Genomic DNA, 19,871 nt, shown 5'->3' with positions numbered 1-19,871 from the left:
AAGTGCCTGTGAAATGTGTGGCATTGGTCTGATGGCATTTGCATGTCTGTTTTAAAAGGCTGTTCTTTGCACTTGACTGTCTGCCTCTGTTGATGCATTTCTAAGGGTGTGGATATGTTTATATTAATGTCTAGCAAGTTTGAAATAGATTTAGGCATAGACTGCTTAAAACTTGCTCTGTTATTAAATTGTTTCAGGGTGTGGAACTACCACCCCTCTAGAAACACATAGCAAAATTATGAACTGCGGTAGACCAAATACAATTAAATCACACAAGATTCTCGGAACACCTCCTGCATTTGAAGCACTAATTTAGCCTTGAGCTTGCCTTCAGCCAATTTTTTATTAACAGATCTTTTATGCGTAGATAAAACTTGCAAGACAAGTAAAAATTTTTTTTGCACTTTTGAAATTCGAGTACTCAGTTAATAAGAATTGACCCCAAGTTTAGGAACTACCATTGGCCTTATAAAGTTATTACTAGGTATTGGAAGATACTTGGTGAATAGGTTTTATTTCAGTGAAATAAATGAGATTGTTTCATGTGAGTAAAGCATATGCCTGAGAAACATGAAAATGAATTCTATTAGCAGATAGCTATTTATATAATCTATGACAAAAGAAAATTTACTCTGTTGAAAATTGACTCATTATGGAAGGATGAAAAAAATCACATAAACCACATGGACTCAAATATTAGTTTGCATTTTTGTAAGAATCTGTGAAATATTCAGGGCTATTCCAATAGTCCTGGAAGACAGAAAGTTTCAAATAATATCCACAAAGATAAAAAAAAGGTTTAAAATTATTGCCCTGTGTCCTTGATACTTGAAGTTGGGTTCTACCCTGAGTGAGTGAGAAACTTTGTGTAGTCCTTGTCTGGAAGGTACCACTGACAGCAGGATACCCATAGGTCAAGGATGCAATTGTGCAGCTCTGTTGGTAGTACACAGATGTGTTTCTTCACTTATGCTATGGAGGATTTTGAGTTACCAACTTAAGAGAACTGTTTTCTGAAAAGCTGGATATCCTCATGTCATAGAAGTTACCCCAGAAGGATGCAGCAGGCACATTATTACACCTGGACTTCCAGGGATGCAAAGTTAGAGTAGCCATGAGCTTTTCCACATCTGATGGATTTGGAACTATGTGCAAGAGAGAGAAATTCAGGCTGGTCACTAGAGGTATTCTTGAACTCCAAACATCGGGAAATGTTCGTACATCAGGGTCAGCTTAGGAGGGGATATTTTAGCTAAGAAGGACCTTGGATCTGAAGGTCTCTGCCTCATTGCCTTGTAGATCATCTCGTAAGACAAGGGATGTACCACTCTGCATATGGACCCCAAAGGAAAGGAGAGATGTTGACCTGCCCAATGAGCAATTGGTTTCCTTCCATCAAAAGACCTAGTGGGGTTGGAGCCCTTGAAGTCACAATTGTGAGGATGAACCATATGAACATTTCAGTGCAATACTGCTGGCAGAATTTAAGTGATTTAAATGAATTTAAATTATACCATTATTAAATTTAACTTATAAATTATTAACTTCAATAATTACAAGAATTTCTTTCATAACTGCAAATTAACCAAGACTTTAGAAATACTTAATGACGTGAACATAAAGAAGCAAACCATAGACACCAGAACCTCCTTGAGAGTGTAGAGTGAGAGGAATGTGACGACTGAAAAACTACCAATTGGGTACTATGCTTGTTACTTGGGCAACAAAGTCATCTATGCAGCAAACCCCTGCAACACTCAATTTACCCATACAGAAATCTGTGCATGTACCCCCTGCATCTAAAATAAAAGTTGAAAAAAGAACAGACTAATGCACACAGACACACACACACACGTGCCTACTTAATGAAGCCTAGGTCTTTTATCTAATGGCAGAAAGATCAGATGAGAAAGGCAGAAAATCAGAGACAGACCAAGGCTGCCAGTTTTATTTTCCTCTATGTATGTGTTAGTGTCCATATGTATAAATGTATTTCTATTTGCTAAACCATCTAAAGTTTAGTGGAAGACATCATGACATTTCACCCCTAAATTTTTAAGCAGATATTGTCTAAGAACAAGGAGATTCCTTTGCGTAACCACAATGCAGTGCTCCCACTTGAGAAATTTAACTTTGATACAATATTTTTATTCAGGTTTCCCCAGTAGTCCCAATAATATCCTATATAGCTCTTTTTCCCTTGGAGCAGGATCCAATCAGTAGCTCCACATTGCATTGACTTGCCATGTCTCTATTTAGTCTCCTTTAATCTAGATCACATTCACAGTCTTTTTTGTTATTTATGACATTGATTTTAAAGCCTATTTCAGGTGTTTTGTAGAATATCTCTCATTTTGAATTTGTATTGTTTGCTCATGTTTGAAATCAAGACACCTAATACAGAAATAAGAAATCAACTAATGAAAACAGAAGGTGAAGAGGAAGGAGAGATGAACTAGAGAGACAAAAGACAAGAGGGAATGAGAGAAAAGAGGGAAAGAGAGAGACAAACTGATTTTGTGATAAAATGTTTATCAACGTAGAAGAAAACAAAGTCTCCATAGATTTATGTTCAGACTATATTGATAAGCAAATATATGGAGTGGTAATCTGAAGTACAGTTGACACACAGACAATGCAGGCATTAGGGGTGCCAGTCTCCTGTGTGGTCAAAAACTTAAGTATAACTTTTGACCCCCCCAAACTTAACTACTAATAGCCTACTGTTGACTGGAAGTCTTATCGATAACACAAACAGATGATTAATAAATATTTTTATCTTATATGTGTTATATATGGTATTCTTATAATACAGTAACATGAAGAAAATATTACAAGGAAGAGATAATATATTTACTATTCACCAGGTGAAAGTGGATCATTATAAAGGTCTTCATCCTTATCATCTTCATGTTGAGTAGGCTGAGAAGGAAGAGGAAGAGGGGGGCGTTAGTCTTGCTGTCTCAGGGGCAGCAGAAACAAGAAAATTCATGTATAAGGCATTTTGCTTAGAGGCAAGGGAATAAACCTTGGAAGTTCTGGTGTGTTCCCAAGTTAAATGTAAAATGAAGAAGGGTGAAGAATTCAAACTAGTTATTTCAGTTTATACATAAATTAATGAGGCAATGTATTTTTCTTAAAATATGTAAACCAGGGCCGGGCGCGGTGGCTCAAGCCTATAATCCCAGCACTTTGGGAGGCACAAGGTCAGGAGATCGAGACCATCCTGGCTAACATGGTGAAACCCCATCTCTACTAAAAAATACAAAAAAAAACTAGCCGGGCGAGGTGGCGGGCGCCTGTAGTCCCAGCTACTCGGGAGGCTGAGGCAGGAGAATGGCGTAAGCCTGGGAGGCGGAGCTTGCAGTGAGCTGAGATCCGGCCACTGCACTCCAGCCTGGGCGACAGAGCGAGACTCTGTCTCAAAAAAAAAAAAAAAAAAAAATATGTAAACCAGTTTTTTTGGTGTCATTTAGCACCAGCAGATTTGTTTCTTTAAAACCCTTCACCAGGCCTTTGGCTCACACCTGTAATCCCAACATTCTGGGAGGCCAACGCAGGCAAATTGTTTGAGCCCAGGATGTGGAGACCAGCCTGGCTAACATGGCAACACTCTGTCTCTACAAAAAATACAACAATCAGCCAGGCTTGGTGGCATGCATTTCTGGTTCCAGTTACTCAGGAGGCTGAGGTGGAAGGGTCGCTTGAGCCCAATAGGTGGAGGTTGCAGTGAGCCATGATCATGCCACTGCACTCCAGCCTGTGCAACCGAGCAAGATCCTGTCTCAGTCAATCAATCAATCAATCAATCAATCAATCAATCCCATCACCAGGCTCACAAAGTTAAAAATGATCTTAAGGAGTTAACAGAAATATGTAGACACTATTTCAGATACATGAGAATTTAGTCTGTTTTTAAAAACCTGCAAAACAGAGATTCATGAACCACATTTTCAAATCACACCACTGCACTCCAGCCTGGGCGATAGAGTGAGACGCTGTCACAAAAAAAAAAAAAAAAAAAAGAACCAGACAAAATAATCAGGTATCAGGGGCTAAGAACAGCTAAAATCAGTTTTCTGATTTGTCAGTGTGTCTGCTACATTAAATGCCTGCTTCTCCACCTCATCTCCCAGCCACCAAATAAATAAAAAGGGGGATATGTAACTGTAGGGGTACTGCTAAGAAATCATAGTGTTCAAATGATTTTTTTCTGAAATTTATTGGAAACTTCATGTGTTCATTCTTGACACTTTTTGGATTTACTTGGAAAGGGCAGAATCGTAGAAAAACAAATAGAGTTCCCTGAGTAGGAAAGGTACTCCATTTCCTGTTCATGGTTAGGTGACCCTGATTACTTTCCTTGGAGTCTTGAGCCCCTCACCCAGTGAATAAGTAGGTACTGCATCAGGGAGGTACAGACTCATTTGCCTGGGTTTGTTTTCTGGGAGTTCCTGTTTAACATTCCTGAACTGGGGCAGAAGTAGATTTTGTAGCTGGTTTTTCTGAGACTCAGAGGAAACTGAGAGTTGTTGAATTCTCGGGTTCTGTGATGTTTGATACTTATTAAGTGAAATTATGTGTGCAGAGGAAAATTTATTCATCTATGCTTTTAACAAATAGCTATGATAAACAGAATTAGACATACTATATGGAATTGCATAACACACCACCACATGTCCGTATTACCCACTTCCACGGTTATCAGGTTCTTGGTAATTGTTTTTCACCTTTATGTCTATCCATTCCCCACCACCATATTATCTTGAAGCAAATCTCAGATATTATAACATTTTATCTGTAAGTATTTCAGTAGATATTTTTAAGCCATCTTGCTTAAAATAAGAATGGTATGTAGGTGTTTAATGTATTCTCCAAGTTAATGCGTAATTTAAGTACTCACAGTCTCTGTTGAGACTATTTACATGCACTAAATCCGATCAAAGAGAGAATTTGATGTGAGTAGTGGTCATCTGGAATGGTCCATTCATTGTGTTTGGGATAGCAACTGTGTAGGTCCAGTCAAAGAGTAGTAGCATCAGAGAGGTTCTGTCTTGAAGAAAGGGGCCATTGTTAAGATTGATGGGTTTTCTGTGTTCTTTGGTCCTCTCTGATGACAGGGTAGTGAAATGAGCCCTAGCTCTGAGTACCCACAAACTTTGTAACCATGGATAAAATCAGCCACTTACTTATCTTTGAAATTAAACTTCCCGATTTTAAAAATGGATGTGATGCTTCCTGCGCCTATTCACAGAACTGTGATACACTGTGATTTGGGATGTGAACACGCTTTAAAAATAATGGCCCGGTTACATATTCTCCTTTTATTTTTATGTTTTTTAATTTTTTTTTGAAATAGAATCTTACTCTGTTGCTCAGGCTGAAGTGCAGTGGTGGGATCACAGCTCACTGCAGCATTGACCCTCTGGGCTCAGGTGGTCCTCCCACCTAAGCCTCTCAGGTAGCTGGGACTACAGGTACATGCCACATGCCGCGCTAATTTTTGTATTTTCATAGAGATGGGGTTTCACCACATTGCCCAAACTGGCCTCCAACCTCTGAGCTCAAGTGATCCTCCTGTCTCAGCCTCCCGAAGTTGGGGGATTACAGGTGTGAGCCATCATGCCCAGCCTACATATGCTCCTTTAACGCAGGCTTTTGGTTCTTTGAAATTACCAACGTTCAGTATTCTTAATGGCATCAGAGAATATAAGCTTGAAGAAGTAAATATCTAGAATTTTTTTAAGGAATAATTTTCTAATCTAGGTTCTCTTTTCTTCTGAGTATAATTTATTTGGGCATTTTATTGTTCTCCAAGATGAGATCCATTTTCGCTCACCCATTTTGAAATTGTTTTTCTCTCTGTTAATAAAACCTTTGGAATGGTGCCTTGATCTGGCTAACTCAGAATTAAATGTTTCTCTTTGAAAGATTGCCTGGTGATCAGAATTGTTTTTCCTTCTCTTTTCTTCTTTTAGCCTTGCCTCCCCGATTGAAAGAGATGAAAAGTCAGGAGTCGGCTGCAGGTTCCAAACTAGTCCTTCGATGTGAAACCAGTTCTGAATACTCCTCTCTCAGATTCAAGTGGTTCAAGAATGGGAATGAATTGAATCGAAAAAACAAACCACAAAACATCAAGATACAAAAAAAGCCAGGGTAAGTATCATCCATAAAATAGTAGAGACTGCCCCTAGCAATAAGGTAATATAACATATAAACGTTATTTAGGCCCTAATAAGTGAGTTTACTATCAGAAACACGATAAATAATAAGTGAAAAGCTGTTTCATTATATAATGACAAAAAATAATCTTATCACATAGGCAAGAATTCAGAGTTTCTGGTTCTTACAGCTTGTTGATAAAGAAAAGAAAGGATGGATGGAGAAAGAACTATCGGAACTAAGAAGAGATGGAAGGGAAGAAGGAAGAGTGCATTAGTGGCAGATGCTGTCATAGTAATAGATCCTAAAATTCAATTTATTGGCCAGGCACAGTGGCTCATGACTGTAATCCCAACGCTTTGGGAGGCCGAGGAGGGCAGATCACCTGAGGTCAGGAGTTTGAGACCAGCCTGGCCAACATGGTGAAATCCTGTCTCTACGAAAAACACAAAAAGTAGCCAGGCGTGGTGGGTGCCTGTAATCCCAGCTACTTGGGAGGCTGAGGCAGGAGAATCACTTGAACCTGGGAGGCAGACGTTGCAGTGAGCCAAGAGCATGCCACTGCACTCCAACCTGGGCAACAGAGCAAGACTCCGTCTCAAAAAAAAAAAAAAAGCAAAAAAAAAGCAATTTCTTTAAAATAAGACAAATGCATATAATAATGTAGAGTACCAGTGCCTTACACAACTAAAATCACAACTTCATTATAAAGCTCAGTAAATACTTAGATTTATGGAAAGAATTGGAATGTAACCAGTTGAATTCAGACTATTTTTTAACAAGGGGTTAATGGTATAATTATATCTAATAAGAATTTTTAACTGACACTGCTGATAAAGCACATCATCACTCTAGCAGATTTTAAAATTAGGTAATCTTAAGTAGCAAGAATTTTAAATGTTCCTACTCTCCCTGAGGGGGTCCATATTTGACAGGGCTTCATGTGATTCCTGTAACATCTTGGTGGATGCATTCTGGATCTACTCTAAAATGATGCTCTATTATCATACCTACACTCTTCTTTCTTATTTACCTCCTTACTTAAGAATCATTTCTTCTAATATCAAACTACATTTTGAAATCAGAGAAGAGATAAGTCAGTTGGATTTCTGCTTCTAAAGAGTCCTTTAATCAATGTGACATGTATAATAGTGGTTCCAAACTCAAAGATGACATTTGCTGCACTCACATCTCACAGGGTTCCAGTGAACCCCCAAGTATGGTAACAGAAGCAACACAACATTCTCCTGTACTTTGATTTTATAGGACATTAGCCAGAAAGTTGTTACACATTCATGAGCAAAGTGATTACAGTGAGAATTAAATTTAATCTTATCAAAGTGTTTGTTTGCTCTGATGACTGTTAATTAGGTTTTTTTTTCTAGTTTTTGTGGTTTTATAAGCTATATACTTTATTAACTACATATTGACTCTAGTTATTGATCATGTCAGATAGATCTGTTGTTTTGGAAGTATAATAAAGTGTATTGTATCACTTTCTGCAGCAGTTGGTACTTCAAAGATACAAAATATAATACTGTAAAGAGACATGGCATTTTTATACCTAATATTACTTATTTTTTTACATTATTCCAATATGTAGCAGTTCAACAGCACATGGTGACTATCTTATTTTGCAGATTAGGAAATTGAGCGTCAAAAAAGTGTTCTGCTTTGCCTCAAGTCATATAACTAGTAAGAGACTCAGTGAGAGCTGAGTTCATTATTGTTATACCCATTAAAAAATGTAATATACTGAGAAAGAAGGAAGTTAAGTTTCTTCCTGTAGATCATAGTGGTAATGAATGGTTAAACTTAGATTTGAAATAGGTCTGACTCTAAGTCTCATGCCTTTTCAACAGATACTTGTGATTTTGCTATATAGATTAAATAGATTTGGTACAAATCTGTTCCTTGGGTTCCTTTCTTAAAAATGGAGAACCTTTATGTTTAACAGCATATGTGCATGAGGGGGGGAGGAAATACAATGAATGAATTGAAAAGATAAGTATGATTCTTATAAAGAAGTTTAACAGGACAGAAAATATTCCTAGATTTTGGATGGAATTGATTTTGGTGTTTGCTTTTCATCAGACAAGTTAGTAAGAAATGAAGTTATCTCTATATGCAGGGTAATGTCTCATTTATTTTTACGTGACTGTCAAAGGATACCAGTAATATTTAAGTGCCATGAAAGGTTTTATGCTAGGACTGTGGAGAAATTAAAGAGGTATAGGGCATTATAATCTCTGTGCCCAGGGGCGGGGGTCATAAGATTGTATAGAGATTATCTAGTTCAGTCTTATATAAAACATGGGAATTCTGGAAATCATGTGTTACAACACTGCTAGAGCAGGGGAGGAGAAAGGGAGGAAGGAGAAGTTCATCTGGAAAAAGCATCTCACACTGCAAATATTCAATCTGATGCTACCTGGAGAGAAGCAAATGAAGTTCAGTAGATAAGATGGGAAAATGAATTCTTTAAAAAAGTGAACCGACTAGAATGAATAGGCTTTAGAAAAGGTACATGTATACTTAAAGAGGTAATTTGTTACATGGCTTCGATGACATCTAAAAGTATCATTAGTATTCAGAAAAGCGTTTTCATATTGTCTTCATAGGTCCAGACAGCTAAGAGCACTGTCTACATATTAATAAAATCCCATAATACCAGAAAGGGCAATAGTCAGAAATTACTTCTTTTAAACAATAGTCTTGCTGGAAAGAATTAAATGGGGAAAAATGTATTAAAGTGATGCAACTATGAATCATTTGCAGCAAAACAGTTAACATATTTGATCTAAAAATAAGACATACTTTGTATAGAGTGGACAGCTATTTGATAATCAGCTTTTCAGTTTTTAGAATTGGGTATTTTGTCATATCTAAAATTGTGTCTTTCTATAAAAAAAAAGCATTGTCAGTTTTTTTTTAAGATTAAAGGATCCAGCTGAATCTAAATTTAATTAACATTTGCAAGATATTCTATTATATGAATTTATCCTGTAAATATAAGTAGAATGAATATAATTATTGTTATACCCAATTAAAACATTAACATCCTGAAAATGAAGGAAGCTAAGTTTCTTCCTGTAGATCATAGTGGTAATGAATAGTTAAACTTGACTCTAACTCTTGTGTTTTTTCAGCAGATATTTGTGATTTTGCTACATAAAGTCAGAAGTCAGAACATAGAGCTCTGGCATGCTTAGGATAATGGCTTTAATTAAAAGACTCTTATTTTTCAGATTCATTTATATATTACTATTAATGATTTTTAATTACTAAGATATTCAGACTATTAGTGTTCTGCAGTGGTTAGCTGGTTATTTAACTTAAACTTTTTCTTAGGCTATGATCAACCAAGCAGAGGTGAAGTTTAGTTTGAAGTGTAAGATTTTTCTGGGATTCTCTTTATTTAAATACATTGACTCTTTTCCAATCCTTAGTCTTGACTTCTTTTTCACACTTTTTATAATCTAGATTGTGCATAGCAGCCAAAATATCCTTTTAATCCCTTGGTGTTTAATGGAACAGTTTCACAGCAATATGCAACTTCTATTATTTTGTAAAATCTTACCCTTCTTTTGCTCATGGCCCTACTAAAAACTACATTCCTATGTGTTCTTTGTATGATTTTTGAATTCCCATCTGAGCCTTTGTTTTCTTTCGCTAACCCATGTGTGGGGCCAATTAAAAGAAATGGAAATTGCTCTCGTGTTATATGTCTGCTTATCTCTTTGTTCTTGTTTTCTTTGACTGGTGGATGATTTTGATCAAGAAAACTGGTTAAAAAGCTTGGCATGTGACAGATTCATATGTGAGGACTATCAGATTGACCTCATTTAAATACCTATTCTTTCTTAGCTTTATTAAAGGCTGACTTCCTGTTATTTGTGTGTTTCACATACTTTTGGACACCCTTAATTTTGCCTCAGCTCTTACATATTTTAATTTTGTTTAAAATTGGCTCTCATTGTTTTATTCACATTGAAAAAATATTACACATTATTTCTTCTATTTTTAGTGGTTGCCTTTTTTGACTTTATAATGGAAAAAGTTTATGTGCATTTTTTTCTCATCTTAGATCACTTGAACTTTATATATAATGAAATCTCAATGTTCTCATGTAGAAAATGGGACTCCTCAGTGGCATTCCATATGGTTTATGTGAGGCACGTGGTACAGTGACTGGTTCTGTCGTTTAAGAAGCCCCTCTTTTAGCCAAGCACAGTGGTGTGTACCTACAGTCCCAGCTACTGAGGATCTCTTGAGTGCAGGAGTTTAAGACCAGCCTGGGAAGCAAAGCAAGACCCCGTCTCTATACTTTAAAAAAAAAAAAAAAAATCATAATTTCCTCTTTCACTTCTTTGTCCTTTTCGCGATGATCAGTTTTACACTCTCTGAAGCAGTGTTGGACACACACACACACAAACACTGTCTGTGTAATTTCTTAGGGGTCAGGGAACCAAAACTGTATAAACAGAAGAGTTCTTCCCTATGTGTAATTAAGTTTCCTTAGCCTGTAACTATGGTAGAAGAATCAAGCTAAAATAAAACTAAACTGAATAATAGCTAATGAAACCTTGAATTCACCTTGTAAGTGAGCACTCACTAAAAAACACAGTGTGCTTTCTGGTATTAAAAAAAAATGAAAAGGAAATTAATATTCAGAACTTTTTATCTTCAGATTACTTTGCATTAATTTATTTTTACACTGTACTGCTTTTTCTCATTCTAAAAGTAATGCATGCTTATGAAAATCCAAATATTTCAGGAATATAGAATGTAATTACTATAATAATAGCTAACACTTATTAGGAAGTCACTATATTGCAAAAACTATTTTAAACACTTTCCACGAATTAACTCATTTAATACTTTTAGAAAATAAAAATCCATTGAAACACCAGCCTTCCTCCAGATCCTCAGAAAACTCATCAATTAAAGAGCAAAAAGTTATATTTATGACTATAAGGGAATCAGGTAGTCTTTCCAAGCTAATTTCCTTCTTATAGACCGTATATGGTATCTTACAGAAAAGAGAGAAAGAAGACTGTTGTAGCCATACTTATCAAAGCGCCAAATCTTTTTGCAATATATAATTTTCAAGGAAGATTTGGCTCATTCTACACTCTTACTACATTCTGTCCCTACTCTAGGACACAAAGCTGGACAAATCCCATAGTTAAATGTATCATTAGAATTCAGAGGGGTCTTTATGCTCCTTGACGTCAGTAGTTTTCCAATGATGTCCCTGTAGAGTCCTAAATTTCTATTGAATTGCAAAAAGGATTACCAGGCCCTCTGACCTGGAACACTTTCTGTGTGATATTTTTGAATATGAGGTTCTGATTTAAGCTTTCATTTTAAAACAGGATTTTGTTGTAAAAAATAGTTGAAACCACTGATCTAATTTAATCTTTCTCTGCATAGAGATATTCTTGTAAGAATGTGCTTGGCAGGTGGCTATCCAGACTTAAATCTTTCCAAAGAGAAAACCTAACTCTTTCACAAGACACCCTATACATTTTTGAATGCTCAGAAAAGTTATTCTGTGTAATATCATTCAACACATGTTTCCTTTTTCCTGTAAGACTTAGTTTTCCTGTAAGAGTTAGCAATCCCAAATAATTTCCTTTTCCATATGCATCCAGGAAATATATTTAAATAGCTACTTATATTTCATTCATAGTTGTCTGCCAGTGGGACCTCTGTTGCTTTAACATAATCCTCTCTAGTGATAAGATTTCTAGGCCCTATTCAACTCTAATCACCCTCTTCTAAAGTCCTTTAATTACGGTTTTTTTCCCAGCAAATATCATTCCAAAGTGTATCTAAAGTATAATTCAGCATTCTAGATATGATCCAGCCAATGAGGAATGTATTGGGGCTTTTCCCCAATTTGATTGATGCTCTGCTTTAATATTAATTTGGCTAAAGAATACCTAAGGATTTTTTTGTTCTTTCTTTTTAAAAAGAGTTTTAAAAATGGGTTAATAATAAAGCATGTGGCTAATTAGAAATCCTTATTTCTGCGTATATTGTAGTCGAGGGATATCTCCTCTTGTATTTATGTCACCAATTTTCGAATGTGAATGCACTTGTGATGCTTATCTCAATCAGATTGAATCTTAGTCTTGGCCCATTGATATTCTGTCCTAGGATTCCCAAGGGTGTTCTCCACAGAAAAGATTCCGTGGCCACATGTCATACCTGCCTTAGAAATTCACAGTACAGATTTGCAAAAAACTAGTGAGATGCATTGTTGTAAAGAGACTTCTTTAACTTTTTTTAATGCAACATTTATTTTAGCATAGAACCATTTTTTTAAATCTCTCTTTCTTTTAAAGCCTAACATTTGATTACATTACTAGGAATAGTATTCCAGGAAACAATGCCAAGGCCTATTAGGAGAAGTTTGATTTTAAGACTTATCCCTTTAAGATTATGTTAACTGTAAATATGATTACCATGTTTCTTATAGTTCCATCTAGTTCAATAGTTAAAATGTTAATTGCATTGGGTCAGGAAAGGAGTCTTTACACACAAACAGGATTGTTCCTAGATCTGTATAAATAGGAAAGAAGGGTTGTTCTTGAGGGTGTTGTAATAATCTTGGAGTTGTACATTCTTGGGATGTTGTTGTAATCTCATCTCAGCATTTGGGGACTTAAGAAAAGCTACTGTTTTCTTACTTTAGAAATTTAACTCTTTCTGTGGCATTGAAAATCAAGATATTAATGCCCCACCCTGATATTGTTCATAATTTTTCTATTATTGCTAGTGGTTTCATGGTTATATATGAAAATTCTTCCAGCAAACTATGCTAAATGTTGGGCTGGAAAATCTTACTGTACTCATCCAATTTTTTTGCACTATTTTTCAAAGATACCCATCATGAAGGATACTTGTCACGTATGAACAAAGTAGATAAATAGCTGACAATGCATTTTAAAAATCATATGATATTTGAATACTCCAAAATTCAGCCTAAAAGTTAATGCAACCTGACATTGGGTAATATTCTAATATTGGTTTATTTTGATAATTTTAAAAGTTGTCATATTTTATTGTTAAGACATATCTATTTGCAAAGATATTTGTCATCAAAATGGCCCATTTTGGCTTATAGGGATATACTTCAGGGAAACTTTCCTATGAATAATGTCTCTGGTTAATGTGTGAATATTCTTTAAATGGCCCTTGGTGGTGTCCCCATTCCATAGATAGATAAAACTGTTAAATTACATCCGCTTTTTGTCAACTTTTTTCTGTGGACCATTATTTTCAGAAAACATTAACAGATACGCCTTGTGAATGAAAAGGATTCCATGGTCAATTAAGTTTGAGAGAAAATAAATAATAGATCCCCTTTCAGGGAATCACAGTACATCAGCATATTCAAGACCCTGAGAAATCCTGTGAGAATAAAGATAATGAAAAGCCTGTCTTTATTTCACCTAATATTTTCCAAATTTATCTGAATGTGGAACACATTGCTTTGTTACCTTAGGTTTACCTGTTGACATCATTGGGTCATGACTGGGGAAGTTACCTTTTTTTTTTTAGACCAAGTCTCACTCTGTCACTCAGGCTGGAGTGCAGTGGTGTGGTCTCGGCTCACTGCAACCTCTGCCTCCCGAGTTCAAGTAATTCTCCCACCTCAGCCTCCTGTGTAGCTTGGACTACAGATGTGTGCCACCACACGCGGCTAATTTTTGTATTTTTAGTAGAGACAGGGTTTCACTACGTTGGCTAGGCTGGTCTCGAACTCCTGACCTCCTAATCTGCCTACCTCGACCTCCCAAAGTGCTGGGATTATAGGCATGAGCCACTGCTCTCGGCTGCAAAGTTAATTTTTCAGCCCCGATGTTGGTTTGACTGTCACTGTTCCTGGTCTGGACCACCTCTGATAGTCTGTGCCCTCTCATTATGGCCTTTTCCTTTCCTCCAACCAGCCATGGGAATATTAGGTTCTGCTTACTCAGCAAGAACCTAATATTTACTTAATCAAACATCCAAATATTTTCTTCATTCATTAACACATTTATCCAATAATGTCTGAGGACAAAGCATAACCTGATGTATGCTCCATGAGACTAGCAAGAAGTTGACATTATAACTCCACTCTCCAAAGTGTACGTTCTAGGTTGAGAGATGAGACATACTGAAGGAACTCTCATGAGAGACGTACTCAGGGCTGTCAGAATTTAGACACATGAGAGCAGCTCCAGCTACACGACCAGGAGAGGCTTGGTGAAGCATTTGGCACCTGACATGGCCCTGGAAGGTCCAGCTGAGATTTTGATGCATAGGAATGCAGGACCCCATTGTAGGAAGAAGAAATGACACAGACAAAAGCACAGAGGTGGAAAATCAGGGGGCCTACATGCAGAACTTTGCGTAGTTCAATCAGATAGACTGGAGGAGACTAGTAGGAATTATATTTGGAACAATTGATTTTACTCAGTTAACATTGTGTGACAAGAAGATCAGAAAATTCACCAGAAAACTAGCAAAGTATAACTTGGCAGATTTGCAATCAGAAGGATTGCTGTCATTTCTTCCTCCCTTGTTTTCTCCCTTGTCGTTATCCCCTTAAGAGCCCAGGAAATCACAGTTTCCAGGCTAGAGCATAGAAAGATTGTTGTTATTTTTTGCAGATAGGGTCTCATCATGCTGCTCAGACTGGAGTGCAGTGAGTATTCACCGGCATGATCATGGTACACTACAACCTTGAATTCCTGGGCCCAGGTGATTCTCTCACCTCAGCCTCCCAAGTAGCCGGGATTCCAGGGGCATGCCACCACACCAGGCTTTAGAATAATTCTTTAGAAAGACTTTAGTAAACTCTGAGCCAATCCCTGCTGTTCTGAGTTCTTATATCTCGGAGACTGCTTATGTGCAACAGTAAAACACAGACACAGCAAATCACAATGCTGCCCATATTAAAAAAAAAGAAAGGTGAATGTTGATGTAATATTCAGAGTTTTATAAAACTGTGTGATAACGTTGCCCAGATATTTATTCCAGTATTAAGAATCTTTCATGTGGTACTATGCTCCCAGCAATGAGAATCTTAAGGAAAGAAAAATTCCCTTCCTTTTGGAATTGATAAATCCTCTTCATTCAGAATTAACATTATTCTTGATATTACTCTACTGAGAAGAAGAGTGCACAGTATTTTTTATCTATTCTAACCTTCAGTAAGTCCTTAAGAGACTTGTAGGAAATGACTTTATACATTTTCTTCTTCCTAAACCCTAGTGGCTGATGGTATTTGGATGTAGAAAACTCAGAAAATTTAGCAATTAGGTTTAAAAATCTAAGGTATAACACAGTTATTGGTGATGATAAGGGAGTAAAAAGAAAAACTACAGAAGATGTCCTTTAAACTACTGATTTAGGTGATAAAATTAAGATGATATCCATGGTATAACTTAATGGATGCATCTTACTTTTACTCTAGGTAAAATCATATGGTCAGATCAATGTAATGGAAGTTGTATTTTAACATATGTATAAGGTGGGGAGAGGCAGTTTGAGAACTCTGAAAACACAGAAAAGTATATATTTATATTTACTGCATTTCTGTGATATATACTGACACCACTTTGGTCCTGATCTTATAGGAAGTCAGAGCTTCGCATTAGCAAAGCATCACTGGCTGATTCTGGAGAGTATATGTGCAAAGTGATCAGCAAATTAGGAAATGACAGTGCCTCTGCCAATATCACCATCGTGGATTCAAACGGTAAGAGATACCTACGGTATACTGTTCCTAAATCTCTAAGAAGAGTAACCAAGACATGTGGTAAGACTCATAATAGATTGGTGTGTTAAATCTCATTGTGAACAAATTAAAAACAAATAAAGAAAACCAGGTGTTTCAAGGATTTTGTATGGCTTTCATAAATTTCTGTACTCCATGAGATTATATAGACCTTAAATATACATATATTTTTTACAAAAGGATTTGAACAAGGCCATGAATGGCAGAGATAGGTTGGATTGCTAAAAGTTAGAGGTTATACAATATTTTTAAGTTGGTCAGGGAGGGCAGTCAAGTCTTTGGCTCTCTGAGCAACAGAATACAGTTATATATATGCATAGGATGTATATACACAATATGTATATATGCACATACACAGAATATATGCATATTATATGTATACATATACATATATAATAGATATACTTATGCATATTATGTATATACATATATGTACATATATAATATATACATACACATATAATATGCATATTATGTATTATATATGTATACATATACATATATAATATGCATATATTCTGTGTGTGTGCAGAATACAGTCCTGACTCAATTCTGGCAATTTATTCCCATTACATCTGGCTCTAGGTGGTAGAAAGGCCATTAATTTTTTTTAGGCCTATTAATTTTGAAATTAGGACCATTTTAGAGGCAATAAATTTCCTACTATGAAGAGGCTTCATTTTCAGCTTTCTTCAGAATAGTACCAGGCAATCCTTCTTAAACAAATGAATGACTTAGAGGTAAGAAGTACAATCTACCTCTGACAACTTCTCTGAGTTATTCCAGGAAAGTAAAAGAACCACATCTGATGGCTTTCTGTTTTGTACTAGCCTAATACTCCATGATTTGATGGAATCATCTATAGGAGCTGATGATGATGTTGATGACCTAGCAATGCTTCTTTAAATGTTTTAGAATAATCAAATGCTATTTTAAAGTCTTTGGTGCTCCTCCCTCTCTCGCTCTCTCGCTCTCTCGCTCTCTCACTCTCTCTCTTTCTCTCTTTCTCTCGTTCTTTCTTTCTTGAATTATGGCACTTAACTGTTGCCTTTACAAAATTTGTCATCTGTTATAAAACCAAGCCTAATTGCGTGGCTTCTCAGTAGGAGATGAGAAAGATTCTGCATTTCAAGGGCAAGTGCTCTTAAAGTGATAGGGTAAAAATGCCAGGTCAGCACAGGTAGAGTAAAAGTAATTTTAAGGGTTAATTGTATGGGAGGCTGATGTAGTTTTTGCCACTTGATTCTTCTGTAACATACTAAGAAAGGGAGAAGGGAGATAAAAATAAGAAACAGGGCTGGGAAAATTCAGGTTAATGCCTCATCCTCTCTGGACTTCTCAAGGATCTGTTCCATCACAGAGTAATCAAAGTTTATCACTTTCATTTTAAATATCTCCCTCTATAGAGAGTAAAGAAGAGCAGGGAAAAGGAATTTCTGTTAGGAGTCCCGTTTATTACAGTTCAAAATGTAAAACCATTTAAAATTTATATGAGTAAATATAGCATCACTTTATTTTTCAGCCAGGGCAGGTTAAGCAATAGTAGTTTGCTAGTATTACTTTACCCCACGTGGAATTCTATAGGATGAAACACACGTTAAAAAATTAATTTTAATGGACTATTTTTTACTTTCTACTATAACCATTGTTTGAAGCTTGTTCTCCTCGGTTTGTCACTGGCTTGGTTCAGTGTGTCTCCTCATGGTTAATGCTATTCAATTGTGATTTTTGACACTTGGATTTCATTTGTGTAGCTATACCACAAAGTCCCAGGAAAATAAAATTAAAGCTAGTGTCCTAGTCTCACTGAGTGTCTACAGAAGTATTACATTGATTATTCCATGGTTTCTGATTTATAGGATTAAGCAATGAATTATTTATTACTCTATTATTCCTGGCAAAACCCCATAGAGTTCCTTTTTTATTAATTTGAGGGTACTGAAAGTTTGATAATATGGCTTTTTACATTTCTTACATAGGAAAAACAACTAATTCATTTTTTTCCCACATTAATTCACTCAAGTGTTGGTCTAGTGATCAAACTTGAATATATAGTGTTGACCAATTATAGGGTAGAAAAATGAAACTCAAGGTGTTTTTGATAATGAGTCCTTTTTACCTGGCAAGAATAAAGAGAAGTTTATGGAATATTTTAAGTAAGTCATTGTTAAACGACCAACAAAAATTCTTTCAGAAATAGGTTCTTATGGACTTATGTAATTAAAGCCTCTGAAGAAGGAGAATGAAGAGTCTCAATTGCAATGCAAGTTGGCCTTGTTTTTATTCTCTTCTTGGATGTTAGGAATAGATCATCCTTTGCCAGCCCCTTCATTGTATTAAAAAAGAATAAAAGAGTTAGCATAGAAAACAGACTTATTCAGGATCAGAGATACTTAGCAGCAAAAGGAGATATGAACCCAGTTTTTTTTTTTTCTTTATTTCTACCACAGAGCAGTTCCATCTGTATCTGAAATGGTTTTTGTGTGTGTTTTGTTGTTCGTTTTTTGAGACAGGGTTTCAATCTGTCACCCAGGCTAGGGTATAGTGGTGTGATCTTGGCTCACTGCAACCTCTGCCTCCTGGACTCAAAGGATCCTCCCACCTCAGCTCAAAAAAAATTTTTTTTTTTTTTGAGATGGAGTGTTGCTATGTTGTCCACTCTGGAACTCCTGGGTTCAACTGTTTTACCCACTGTGGAACCCCTGAGATCAGTAAGTCCACCCACCTTGAACTCCCAAAGTGCTGGGATTAGAGGTGTGAGCCGCTGCGCCCAGCCTTAGTCTGTATCTGACTATATGTTTGCAAATGTTTAAGTGAGATTCTTTTGCTTATAAAGAACAGAAGTTGAAGGAATGGTATGAGGCCTAAGGAGTGAGGGATTCTATGGCGAAGAACTAGAACTTCATTATAACTCAGCCTCAAGGAGATGGAATTGTATGCTGGGCATCTCTGGGAATTTAAGCAATGCGAGTTTGTGGTTTTTCTCTCTGGTGTTTCTAACTTTAATATGCTTCTGATACTTTTTTAACTTTTGGACTCTTTCCCACATCTTCTCACCTCTCCTACTTTCAAACTCTGCCTCTTTATAATTCCAGACTTTGACCTGTTTCTTGCCCCCACAGGGCCATATTCTTCATGGCACTTTCAGGCATTCTTTCAGCTTTAACCTCTATTGTATGATTGTTTCCTTGGTTCCCCAATGAAATTCCCCAGACCAAGAATCCTATTAGCAGAGTTGATTGTTCCATATTCATTAAAAGACCTAGAGAACTTACAAATTATCTGCTGTCTGGTCATGGGTCCACTGCTACCTCAACTAGAGAGGGTGAAGCCGGAAACATAGCTGCCCAGAAGCTCCTCTCTTCAAGTGCTGGGGATGGAGCATGCAGCTCACCTGGGCCTGTGGCTTGGCACCATGATTGACAAGGCCAGTTTCCTGTACCTTGGAGGAGATACCCTTTTTGCTCTGCACCTTAGAGTCCTAGTTATAGTGCATCCAGAAGGAAAATATGTGATCATCTTGATCCCTTACCCTCTTCCACTGCTATCTATGAATTTGCTATATTCTGTTCAATGCTTGGTTATCAAAGAAGCTTCATTTGGGTTCTGAGCTCTCCAGGGCTTAGATGCACTGCCTTTGTGTTGTCTCATTCCTGTCTTCCTAGGAATCAGGGCAGAGGTTGCACAGAAACACTTTTTCAGAGACAAAAAGGGCACTTTCTACTGGGGTTATAAATTGCCACACCACTGAACCATGTCTTCCTAAATATAGATATTTACCATTGACTTGGGCTGACGGAGAGTGGAATTCTCAAGAATTCCTTTCCTTTCCTTTCCTTTCCTTTCCTTTCCTTTCCTTTCCTTTCCTTTCCTTTCCTTTCCTTTCCTTTCCTTTCCTTTCCTTTCCTTTCTT

General features: G+C 36.6%; 1 protein-coding gene across 8 annotated transcripts in view; it reads left to right on the top strand.

The window, feature by feature from the left end:
- NRG1 (neuregulin 1) overlaps positions 1-19,871 on the top strand; it is a 1,122,805-nt gene that overhangs the window by 945,766 nt on the left and 157,168 nt on the right. For all 8 annotated transcript variants that reach the window (XM_011960743.1, XM_011960742.1, XM_011960735.1 and 5 more), the window contains exons 2-3: positions 5,979-6,156; positions 15,798-15,919. In XM_011960743.1, the coding sequence (XP_011816133.1) occupies positions 5,979-6,156; positions 15,798-15,919 (300 nt within the window). The remainder of the gene's footprint in view (positions 1-5,978; positions 6,157-15,797; positions 15,920-19,871) is intronic.

This window comes from Colobus angolensis, unplaced genomic scaffold (assembly GCF_000951035.1).
Source record: "Colobus angolensis palliatus isolate OR3802 unplaced genomic scaffold, Cang.pa_1.0 Scaffold52, whole genome shotgun sequence".
NCBI lineage: Eukaryota > Metazoa > Chordata > Mammalia > Primates > Cercopithecidae > Colobus > Colobus angolensis.
This window is presented reverse-complemented; position numbering and strand designations above follow the sequence as displayed.